General features: G+C 40.5%; 1 protein-coding gene across 2 annotated transcripts; it reads left to right on the top strand.

Moving 5' to 3' along the window:
• Window positions 1-1,586: 1,586 nt before the first annotated feature.
• On the top strand, window positions 1,587-9,640 carry LOC105059483 (UPF0496 protein 4). Of its 2 annotated transcripts, none has more exons than XM_010942783.4 (2): window positions 1,587-1,788; window positions 8,383-9,640. In XM_010942783.4, the coding sequence occupies exon 2, from the start codon at window positions 8,393-8,395 to the stop codon at window positions 9,518-9,520; it is 1,128 nt and encodes a 375-aa protein (XP_010941085.1). In that variant the 5' UTR covers window positions 1,587-1,788; window positions 8,383-8,392; the 3' UTR covers window positions 9,521-9,640. The 2 variants fall into 2 exon arrangements, with proteins under 2 accessions (XP_010941085.1, XP_073105797.1); XM_073249696.1 differs by lacking the exon at window positions 1,587-1,788 and adding an exon at window positions 7,218-7,390.
• Window positions 9,641-12,624: the final 2,984 nt, after the last annotated feature.

The following is a 12,624-nucleotide window of genomic DNA, read 5'->3' on the forward strand; positions in this document are numbered from 1 at the left end:
GGAGCTGGACTGGTTATTAGCCCCCATCTTGTTCTTCAGAACCTTGGAAGGTACAGCAGCTGCTGGTTGGTTGTTTATTTGGTCTATTAGAAGCTGTCAGGATCAGCACTTTTAATGAGGCCTTGATTTCTTACCTTGGCCCTATCTCCATTGCAATACTAACTGTCAATGTGGAATGCTTGGCTCAATACCCAACGGTTAGTTGTTTCATTTGGAATGTTCAATTAATTCATCATTGTTTCCCACTCAGTCTTGCTGCAAAGATTCTGAGAGTTCCGATTTCTCGGGCTGCTGTTAATGACCATCTTTGTTGGCCTCATAATTATAAATCTAAGAAATCAAATCCCCAGTCCTTTCCCTCATGTGGCCGTTGGCATGGCACCCTCTTCCCACTTTATGATCCTGATGCAATACTTTGGATCACCTTTTCTTCCACTTTTCCAAAGTCTATGCCATTTGGGAAAAGTCTACAATTGGAAATAGGCTTGCTTGATTTGGAGGAACTGGAACGCAAGTGATGCTCATATACTTCAAGATAATGATACCCCTCCTTGAATCATTGTTCAATCAGGGTTGGTTCTCTCTGGTGAATACCAAGTTGCTGTTCTTCCCACTGCTTCTTAACAATCTGGACACTGGGTGGCCTCTCCCTTGCTGTCCAATTGACCAACTAATTAACGGCTTCATGCCTTGCACATCTCCTCACTTGGTCCTCATGAACCTGAATTTTGGTGGCTTAGTTCGACCTTCAAGTGCCAGTATCGTGTGTAGGTTGCAGATTTTGAAACAGAGAAACAATCTCGTTACATATGAGAATAAGATTGCGTATATTTAACCTGCCACAAGTAATGCTAGTTCTGGGCTAAATGGAGAGTGTTCATTTAGCATTCTTGCCTTCGAGATACGAGGATTACACTTGCATCTTTATAATCATTGGAGACTACACACTTGGTGAAAAGGGAACTAGTCTGTTGCTATGCTTGCAGCTTCTTGACTACATCCATAGTTCTCTTCTCATAGTGTGCACCAATCGCGAAACGCAGATCCTTCAACTACAAAGGTGGCAATTAGGTTGGGTTAAATAAGATGTGGATCCGACCTATTAATCAATAGCTAAAAAATACAGATCCAAATTTAATTATTTTATTAAACAAATAATTTAACTTGATCCATAATGATTGAAATAGGCTAAACAGATTAAATGGTTAAATATTGCCGCTCCTTATTCAACGGCGAATTCACACCAAGGAAGATGAAACCTTGTTCCGTGCAAAAGATACAACCCATGCCGTGTTATTTGGTGAGTGTTCGCTCTGCTGGTTGCTATGCTTGTAGATTGTAATTGGTTTTTTACCTTTTTTTTTTTTATTTTTTTATTTTAAAAGTTGTTGTGGGTCAACGGTCTTCCCCTCATGGAGGGCGGAATGATGCTTGCTTATCTTTAAACGGTTGGTAGGCTGGCAATTCTGACCAGACTTCCTAGGCTCGAGAGACTTCCACCCACCTAGAAAAAAGATTTTACGTCGCATCATTTACTTCCCTCCCAACTCCCAATCCAACATGTCTTCTAGATATTGGCCTATCTCCATGTACCGCACCAATTAGCCACTGCCACATTGGCTGGGAAGTCGGTTGGGAAAGTTAGCAGCACTTGGTAAACATATAGATATGCCGTCTAGGTTGCTACAGTTTTTATATGAATCATATAACTTTGGCCAACGTTTCCAAGCCACAATCGCGTCTGGAACTATCTTGGGAATTTCCGATCTCTACCACGCTCTAATTCAGGTAGAAGCTTCTCTATGTTCCTTTCTTTGCCTGGCCCTGATCTTTATGTGTTTTTGCCTCTGCTTTTTTTTTAAAGTCTTCTATGTATTGATTTGTATAATTTTAGTGTTATAGATCTTCTAGGATTGATTGATTTTGGTTTGGATCTGGCCGTCCTGTTGCATCTTTCCTCCATCTAGTAGCCGGATCTGGCCCTTTTTTGGGGATATTTTTTTTCTTTTCTCTCTAGTTTTGGATCTATTATCTCGTATGGATCTTTACGATAATAGCTCCTTTTGATTCTTTCATGTTTGTTTTTACCCTATTAGTTTTGTCTATTGATGATGTTTGTAAGAGGAGGAGGAGGACCTTTTGAGAGTCCTCAAGATCTTGTAATTATTATTAGGAAGTTTAGATGATGCTAGTTGAAGAAACCTTCCGCCAGCAATTGTCATGGCCGACCGGCCATGAGTTGGGGTGGCTTGACTGATGTTGCAGTACGGAGAACAGATTTTTAGGGTCTCTCTGTAGAAGTTTGTGCTCTTTTGATGAAGAGAGATAAAGAAGGAAATTACCTTAGACTTGAAATCAAGAGGAGGAGGTTTCTGTGCCATATTCATGAAAGAGGATTGTTGAAAATTGGTATTGGAATTGGTATTTTCAATCTTAATTTATTTAAAAGTCATTGATCCATTAAGATCTCCTGTTCATGCCAAAATCCTGTCTGATGATGGTGGATCCCCCTGAAGATCTGGAGATGTGGAGGGTGCTGATCAATCCACTCAATCCATGGTGGTGGAATGGAACACCGATCTACTGTGGAACATTACAGATTTGCACATAAAAAGAAGAGAAAAGCTTATTGGAGTTGCTCCAGTGAGGCTCTCTGATGCTTTAGTTAGATAGGATATTGAGAAAATATGAGAAAGAAAGGAGAAGAGTATGGTATAGAATAATGTCTCTTTTTTTCTCTATTCTTTCACATGCTTGGGTCTTAAGCCCTTTTTATAGATGAAAAGTCTCTTGTCCCATTGGAGTTGGATTCTTTAGAGTCTGAGTTTTAGTAAGAAACTATGTCTTGGCTTTCTTTATTTTGATCAGTTCAAGAATAAGAGTTCCATTCAAATTGGTCGCTTGGTGAATTGGGCTTCTTTTCGTAGAATGGTTTAATAGGATACTTTAGCCTAGATACTTTGGCCTAGCCGATTGAGTCAGCCTTTTGGTCATCCTTCTTCTAGTTGGCCTTTTGGTTGGCTTTCTTCTGGTCGATCTAGTTTTGGTCGATCTAGTTTTGGTCGGCCTAGGTCCTTTGACTCTGTTTACATAAAGAAAGGGGCTTGTATCCATTATGATTGGAGGCAGAAATTAAGGAATGAGGCATAACCACCCTTCCTTATGAGCCATAACCTCCTCCCTTATGTAGATTCTCTTAATTGTGGAGCTTTAACTGTTCAAAATTTAAATTTGTTTAAAATTGCTTGCCACGTTTCGACCATTGATAGATATATAGATTGGATATGGTCCATTACACTTGCCTCCCATTTTCTGAGCTCGTATTGTCTTCTCAAGCTCGGGTGAAGGAAGTAGATTAGCTAGCTGTAGGCAATTGAATGTGCAAGCCTCGGCTTGTCTGGACCATTGAATGTCTTTTGTTTTGAGAGCTGCTGGGGTTGACTTTTTGTGTTGAGAGCCATTTTGGTTGGCTCTACGACTTGTATGAGGTCGGCTCATCAACCTATGTAAAGTCAGCTTGTCAGCCTGCTATAGGTTGTCTCTCCTCTTATAAGAGGTTTGCTCATCTTGCCTAGATGGATCTAGGTTCTCTTGGTGTGTAAAAATTTAATCAAAGTTCAACCATTTACAGTTGTGCCAAAAGGTGCTGGAGGTCAGCTTGTTGAGATTGTTGTCCTTTGAGTTTGGCTTAAGAGTCGGTATAGCTTGAGATTGGTTGTGACACACTTGCCCCACATTTCTCGGTTGGTTTTGCCCATGACTGGTCTGGTTAGGCTTGTCAATTTTACTCATACCTCATTTGGTTTGTCATCCTATTGACGTTGAGGTTGATTCCTCATCTTGGTGCGTTATTCCCCTACCTAAAGAGATAGATTGTTTGGCTTGCCGAGTCTTCAGATCTTCATCTCGATGCCTAGTTGCCCTTGCTTGAAAAGATAGATCGTTTGGCCTCTGGTCTTCGGCTCTTCATCTTGATGTGTGGTTCCCCTCACTTGAAAAGATGGGTTGTCCTCCAAGTCTTCGGCTCTTCATCTCAGTGTCTGGTTCCCCTTGCCTAAAAGGGTGGATCATTTGGCCCTCCGAATCTTTTGTCAGCTAGACTTTTTGGATAGCTAACACTTGGTTTGATTAGGCTGGGCATGCCTCCTCCCATCCATGCCTATTTTGTACTAGGTCTTTCATCTACTTTTAGCCACTAATTGGCCAGTGGCATCTTGGGAAGCTCGTCCTAACTTGTGGCGCTCGAGTGTGGCGCTGTTAGTGGTCTCTCGAGACATTAATCCAACATTTTGTTTGTGATTCGGCGATTTGGCATTTGAGTTAGGAATTTTGATTGGGGTCTTTGGTGAACTCGCCTGATCCATCACTTTTGCAGTTGGCCTCATGGTTGTTGCCTCGGCCTAGCTTAAGCTAGGACTATTATGTATAGGCAGAGCCACCTTCATGCTTGGATAGATCTAGGTTTAGGTTCTTGAGAGGTTGTATGCTATGGAAACTAGATCTTATTCATTTGAAACTATTCAAAATGGTTAGATCACAAATAATCAATTTACATAGTGTAGGTAAACATACTTATTTGAGGCCTGTGAGATAATTCACAGCCCAGTCTGGCTGCCATTTCTTTATTGTTTCAGCTTGAATTTCAAACTTGAGTCATTAAGCCTGAGAAATTTTATAGTTTTGTAGTTTTGCATGCCAATGGAGTCAGTCGATGTGTTGAATCCATCCAAAATAGTAAAAATAGATTGGGAGGCATTAGATTTATTAATAATTGCAAGTACATAATGATGAGCCCAAGAAATAGATGCAAGAATCAGTTATAGAAGCGGAATGAAGGCAAGTAGAGGCCAAAAATGGAAAGAACATACCTGAAACATAGGAAATCGGTATGAATCAGTCCAAAACCAAATTCAAAAGTGGCTGAACCATGCGGTCAAAGTAGTCAAATTGGTTTGAACCGGTTTGGACAATGCTGTTGAGCAGGTCTAGTTAGCTTTGGATGCCGATGTGACTTATGTGCTATCGTGGCGGATGACATGGCAGATGTCATGGACTGATTTTGCTGTACCTGCTGATGTGTCAATGATGTAGTCGATAACATGGCAGTTTGTTGATGTGGCACTGGCTTAAGTTATTTGGATCTGGGTTGGATCTTTCTTCCATATCCATTTGGAGCAAGTTGATCGAACCCGTTCTCTCCCTTCCTCACAACCCTAATTGTAGCGATGGCGGCGGCGTGGAACCACTTGCTTGAGAGAGGACGGAAGTATGGAGCCTCTTGATTGGGAGAGGTGGTCAGCGGCAAAGATTTCTTGATGATGGAGGTGATGTTGCTTGCCATGTCGTAGGGATAGAAGGTTGAGAGGCTATCATTCCTCACAGTAGAGATGGTGGTGGGACGTGGCCGATAGAGACTTGAATAGCAAATTTTGATGGCGGATCTCAATAAGTGCTAGGCTTTGGCTTGGTGGCGCTGGGATGGTAAAGAATCACCAGCAATGGAAAGGAGTGGAGACGACGAGGCAATCGAGGATGGTGATGCCGATCATGATCATTTGCAAGCCAAGAAGAGATTCGTGGGGTAGCCATTGCTGGAGGCTGTGGAGATCGGCACTGGCACAATTGTGAGGGAGCGGCAAGGCTTCAATGGGCTTCGGGAAAGGGCAAAGAGCCACTAGTGGTTGACATGGTGGTGATCATAAGGGCAATGCTCATGAAGATGAGAAAGGGGGTCCCTAGCAGATGCTCTTGTCGACCATGATGCCTTGGTGAAAGATGAGGTGGCTTGTGACAGTATAATGGTGGCCGTAGTGGTGATGGATTTAGCCGAACTGACACATGGTCATTTGTCCCATGCACATAGGACTCACATCTTGGTGGCATAGAAGGATGGTCTTGTAGAACTCACATCATGCTCTCCAAGGACACACATCTCAGTCTCCCAAGATGCGCATCTCGTGTAGAGAGGCGGTGACACTCGAAGATGACCGTGGAAACGGGGTCGGTGGCTAAGAGCTCAAGGATGTGTCGACGATGAGAGCGTTGCTGAAGATGCTTAGATCCGACAAAAGAAGAAGGTGGGATACATTCTCGTTTTCCATAAATGGCATCGGGCTATTGTTGCCAAAATCTTGCCTGATGATGGTGGATCTCACTAAAGATCTGGAGATGTGGAGGGTGTTGACCAATCCACTTGATTTGCGGGTGTGAAAGATGGAGCACCGATCTACCATGGAGAGTCATACATCTGCACACAGAAAGAAGAGAAAAGCTCTTCGGCTTTGCTCTAGCCATGCTCTGATGCTTAAGTCAGCTAGGTATTAGGAATAATAGGAGAAAGAAAAGAGAAGAGTATGGTGTAGAATATTATCTCTCTTTTTCTCTTCTCTTTCATATACCTAGAGTCTTGAGCCCTTTTTATAGATGAAGAGGCCTTGCACCATCGGAGTCGGACTCTTTCGAGTCCAAGTTTTAGTGGGAAACTACCTCTTTACCTTCTTTATCTGGATCAGTCCGGGAATAAGAGTCCTATTTAAATTGTCCTCTTGGTGACATGGGCTCCTTTTTGTAGAATGATCTATTGGATAGGTTGGCCTAGGTAGCTTGGTTTGGTCCGCTGGTCAGCCTTCTGTCAACTGTTTTCTGGTCGATCTTCTAGTTGGTCTTCTTCTTAAACTTTTGGCTGGCCTTTTGTTGGTTGGCCTGGTTCTGATTGGTCTGCAAGAGGCTGGCCCCTTTGTCCTTACAAGTTCTTTGACCCTATTTATATAAAAAAAGAGCAGCATGAATCCGTTATGATTGGAGGTGGAATTCAAGGGATGAGGCATAACTACCCATCTTTATAAGCTGGGTAGTTTCCCTTAATTATGGAGCTGTAAGTGCCCAAAATTTCAATATTTTTGAATTTACTTGCCACGTGTCGACCATTGATAGGTAGGTTGGACATAGTCCATATCATCTTCGAATTTTCTCTTATGCAAATGCATATTAAAAATTTATAAAGAAATTTTTTATTAAAAAAGAAAAAAAATATAGGCAAGGAGGAAGCAGTTATCTAATAAAACCTTCTTCATGATGTGTCCTAAGCAGTGCTAGTGATGAAGGTAAAATAACCTAAAATGCTTCTTTGTCTTTGCAAACATAATGCACTTGGGATATGGTAAAGCAAACCTTGCCCACTAATGATCACTGTGCTTGAAAGAGGTGGAAGGTGGCGGAGATTCTGGGTTGACCTATTCAAATCGGGGGTTTTGCAAGGCATGAGGCTACTTAATCTTTTGGCTAGATTGTACGAATTGTTCTAGTTGGAATCTTGAAAGGCAGACTGCATATTTCCTGTAGACCTTTGATGGTGGTTCTAACGACTTCTAGGCTGTGGATGTGAATCAAGGTCAGTGCTTGCTTTGCAGAATCCAGTTCATTGGCACAATAATTGCTCATCGAGCCATTGCCATTAATATATAAGCTAATTTGGAACCAATCTTAATGCACATAAATGGAAAAAAAGTTAGCTCTATGATCAACTAAGATAACTAATCCCTCTCTCTCTCTCTCTCTCTACACACATGCATGCATGCATGTGGCATAATAGTGAGGTTAGTCTTTGTCTGTTTTAACACTAGAAGGAATTCCTTTTTCAAGGGTAGAAAGAGGCCCACAGGCAATAATGGGCTCTGGACAAGAAGGAGTAAGTGCTGAAGCCAGGATTCAAGCCTAGGTTTCTAGCACAACAACTAAGACTTTACCAACAGGCCAAGCTGGCGGCTTTGAAAGGAATCTTCATTATATTTCTTTACCAATTTTTTGCACTGAAATTACTTGGTCCTACATAGACAGCCAATTGAAGGTGTGTAGTTTGCTTATGTTGTATTGATGTATGATAATGCTTAAAACTAAACGAAAACGTTCCTTTTTATGCTAAAAAGCATAGACCAGATTTTGCTCTTTTACAAGTTTGGCAAGTTGAGAACAGTTGATTTTTGGTGACCATGGCTAATGCTATGTGTTGCATCAAGTAGTTCAGTCAAATGGACTTCCATCAGGGCTTGGTTGATTTTGACAACATCATGTCCAATACTCAACCAACTTCTGATCCTAACAAGTTAGAATTATCTAATTAACATTGCTGACCAAACTATATCTATTCTCATCAAAATTGGCCTACTGTTTTAAAGCTGGCTTGCTTGAGTTTCAAGCCATGCCAAGAGGATATGATTTTTTTTTTTTCCTTTCTTTTCTTGCTTTTTGGATTTCATAGACCTTTATGAGTTTGACATACCTATAGTTTGCTTGCTTAAGTTTTAAGCTGTACAGGTTTTGATTTTCATATTTGGTATCTTGATTTGTCTATATGTTAACAATAGTTTCTTCTGATGACAACAGTTGAATCACAATGAGCCGACCACATGACGGGTATCATAGTTTTCCCCCTTTTGGAAATCCCTTTAGGATAATATTTCCTAAGGGATCTAACCTACCGCCGAAGCTTTTAACCCTCCAGAATTCATTTGAGCAAACCTTAGCAGATAACTTAAGAAAGCTCAAGCCCAAGGAAATCTCAGATATTCTTAGCTTATCATGGATGAGACATGCTATGGAGTCATTATCTGAAACCCATACTAACATCAAGATTTTATTAAACGATCTTGAGTTGCCTGTTTCAGAATGGGATGAGAATTGGATTAACATGTACTTCGACGATAGTCTGAAGTTGCTTGATATTTGCATTGGATTAAGCTCTGAGCTCTCCCGATTGGATCAGAGCCAGCTCTTGCTCAAATATGTTCTGTATGTTATGGACTGTTCAGGCAAATTTCCTTCGTCCAAGCAAATAAAACGAGCTCGTGGATATCTGCATGACTGGATGCAGCAACTTGACTCCAGGAGCCCAAAGTTTGAAAATTGTCCTGCTATCCTGCAGGGACTTGCAAGAACACTTTGTTTGGCAAAGGTGAAGAACTCAGCTAAGGGAAAGGTGTTGATGAGAGCTTTTTATGCTGTTAAGGTTGAAACTATATTCGTTTGCGGCGTCATCTTAGCAGCATTGTCAGGCTGCTCAAAGCCACTGATAGACTTGCATATTTCTGAAAGTTTCTTGTGGTCTAAGGTGTTCAATGACTTGCAAGCTGACGTAAATGAGAAGATTAGGGGTCTGCTTTCCTCTGAGAAAGTAGTGTTATTGAAAGAGTTGGAAGCAGTTGATACATGCGCGAAGAAATTGTATGATTTGAGTAGCGGCATCGATGATTTAGAGGACATCGTGAGGCACAGAGATGATGACAACCATGAGGAAGCAATGACACTGGAAAAATCTATCAGCCAGGAAGAAAGAGAAAGATGGCAGAAACCTGTTTCAGATCTTGCTGACAGTGCTAAGAAGCTTGCCGATGGGATAGATCTTCTGTCAGAACAATCAAGGGACTTCTTCAAGATTGTTCTCACAGGACGCGATACTTTGCTTTGTAAATTAAGGGAATCTGATGTAACACAAGAGTATAGAGTGCATAAAAGCACGAAATAGGTGATACTTGTATATTACATCGTATGCTTGGATTTCATAGGTATTAGTTGCTGGGTTTCTATATGCTTGTAACGTTTGTTGTGGACTCTTGAAAAATGTTGAAGTAATGTTTTAGCCTTAGCATGGTGAAATAATTGCGAGTATATATATCCGGAGGAAGTTGTTGAATTTCAATTTTCTCAACCATTTAGGGGTCATTTCTCTCAATTAAGCTACGGTTCGAAGTTCCATTCTCTCAATTATTTTTTCATCCGATTTCTAGGTTATGTTTGCAATGCACATGTCATCCACGCTAGTAGAAATGAAATAGTTGAAAACAAATATTGAAGGGCCTCCTCCGCTTCACTTTGATTTCTTGGTTTCCATTTTTAAAATAAAATTATAGACAAAGATACAAAAATATGTGGTGTTAATATTTTTATATTCTATTTTAAAATCATCTCTATTTTTTAAAAAAAATAATAAAAAATATTTAATTTTATTTTTAAATATTTTTAGGACCACCATCATTCTATTATCGCTGTTGCCTTTTCTACTACCACAATTGCTGCTTTTGTTGCACCATCATCATTGTTGCCTTCCATACATCATTGTTGCCATTATCGTTGTCTTTGGTTCCCACTATTATGATATTATTGTTGTAACTATTTTCTCCATTACACCACCACCACTAAGATTGTTATCTCCATCAAATTCTGATATTCTTGCCATCACTATTTTCACCATCAGTTTTGTTGCCACTTTCGTTGCCATTTTTTTTGTACCACCGTGATATTGCTACCAACACCACAAGCACCTCCACTCTCTGTCACTACTGCAATGGAAATAGATATTTTATTTCTTAAAAACTAATATTGAAAAGGAAGTGACGTCGAGCACCATCGAAGGCCAACCATGCAACTGAAGGTAATGGGACCTATTACTTTCTATCACTCTCCGTCACCGCAAGAAGATGATTATCTGTCTCCTTTAGCATAATTTTTTTTTTCTTTTTTCTTTTTGAGAAAATAAAAGGTAATGGGATATTTCCGTATTACCTATCATAATTTATTGAGCAAAAATGATATGAGGGTGTACAAGAAAGAAGAAAAGGGTTAGAAAGGGATGTATAGACGTGAAAAAAAATGCAAAGAGAGCAGCTAAGTAACAAGGCAAAAAATTGAGGATTATGCGGCATCCAAAATGCAGTAAAAGCAGGTGACTCAGATGAAATATCTGTTCTAATAGTAAGACTGGCATCTATTCTTGAAGAGATCATCAACCGGAAGGGCTCATCCTTGTCACCCAAAAAGGTCAAGGAGGAGAGAGAATAGCTTGGCTTACGTCGCTTACCAAATTTGACTTTTCAGAAATAGCCTGATATTTAAGAGCGAGGTGGTTCCTACACACTAGATGTTGGAGAGAGCGATCTATTTGGCTGTGAAGTACAGTCATTTTGATGCTGCTAGTCCATTTCTTGATGTCCCCATTCATTGAGACTCCCTTGCTGCTCTTGCAGCAATTCGGATAGTCATTTTTATTTCCTGAGAGCCTCCTCCTTCAGAATTTGTTCAGATAAATTTTGATGGTAGTGTCAGAGATGGGAGGGATAGTGTGGGATTTGTCATCCGGGGTTCAAATACCAGGCTATTGGCTGCTGGAGGTTTCTATTTTTTCAAACCTTTGGTTTTGGGAGCTGAACTTTATGCCCGCTCGGATGGGTATCATATTTGCCGGACAGGAGCTGCGGACGGAGAAGATTTTCGTCTAGGGTGACTCTACCACCATCATTGGATGGATCCGTAATAATAGGGGGTAGTTAGAAGTCCATCCACTTCTCTCTGATATCTGGATTGCGCTTCGCCTCCTAGCTATAATGGTGGTGCAACATATTTATTGGAAGTAAATAGTGCAGCAGATTGGATCGCATCCTTTATTGCAGAGCATTCTAGAGACTGAATTTGACAATCGGACGATGATATCCTGCCGGTTCTGTAGGAATTTTTGTATTCTGACTTTCTAGATTGCTCTTACATCAGAGTGATGTGACCATCCGTATGTATCAAAAAAAAAAAAAAAAAGAAAGAAGAAGGTCAAGGAGGATGGAGAACCAAAAAGAAGCTCAGTATGAAGGCATCCTGGAAGGAACAGAGCAATCTATGAAAAGCCGAAAAGAAACTCTAGGCTAGGGAAGAAGGAAGGCTTCACAAAAAAAGCTCGAACATTCGCAATTGCCGCAATAGAGTTGATCCTACCCCATAATTTGTAGAAGCCTGCAAGTTCCTTCTATTTATAGATTAAGAGCCAGTCGTTGAGTTGCTAGACACTTTTGAAGAGGACGGATCAAGGTTCAGAAGATTTATGCAAAAAGATGCAAAAGTTTCTTTCCTGCCAGTAGCACCAAACCACTGCTACAATTGGCATGAACACAGGGTGGTGGAGGTCGTTGGAGGACAACCGGCATCTCCAAGATGTACAAAGTTCTCAAAGGCTAATTGTTGATAAACAGAGACGGAAGAAGAGAGATAGAGGAAGAGAGGAAGATGGGATTTCGAAGGAATGAGAAAATTGATTTTCTTTAGGATCTACAGGATCTCTTTTATTAATTTTCAGAACCTCAATTTAGGAATTTTACAACTATATACAATCATATTTTTCTCTAATTAGGAAGATTACATTCCCAATTAAAGGGATCTAGAGCTCATTTCAACACTCCCCCTCAAGATGGGTTATAGATATCATAAATACCCATCTTGTCACAAATAAATGAAAAAGACTATGAACTAAGACCTTTAGTCAAAATGTCTGCCAGCTAACTAACAGATCGCACATAGGGCATACAAATGATTTTGACATTAAGCTTCTCCTTGATAAAATGTCGATCGATCTTAATGTGTTTCGTCCGATCATGCTGAACTGGAATATTAGTAATATTGATTGCTGCTTTGTTGTCACGATACAGCATAAGGGGCGACAACCGGTAAAGATCTAGTTTCAATAACAAGATCCGCAATCACAAAATCTCACACATGCCATTGCTATAGCTCGATACTCTGCCTTTGCAGTAGATCGAGCAACCATATTCTATTTTTTGCTTCACCAAGTAACTAGGTTACCTCCAACAA

The sequence above is a fragment of the Elaeis guineensis genome, chromosome 16 (assembly GCF_000442705.2).
Source record: "Elaeis guineensis isolate ETL-2024a chromosome 16, EG11, whole genome shotgun sequence".
In the NCBI taxonomy this organism is placed as follows: domain Eukaryota; kingdom Viridiplantae; phylum Streptophyta; class Magnoliopsida; order Arecales; family Arecaceae; genus Elaeis; species Elaeis guineensis.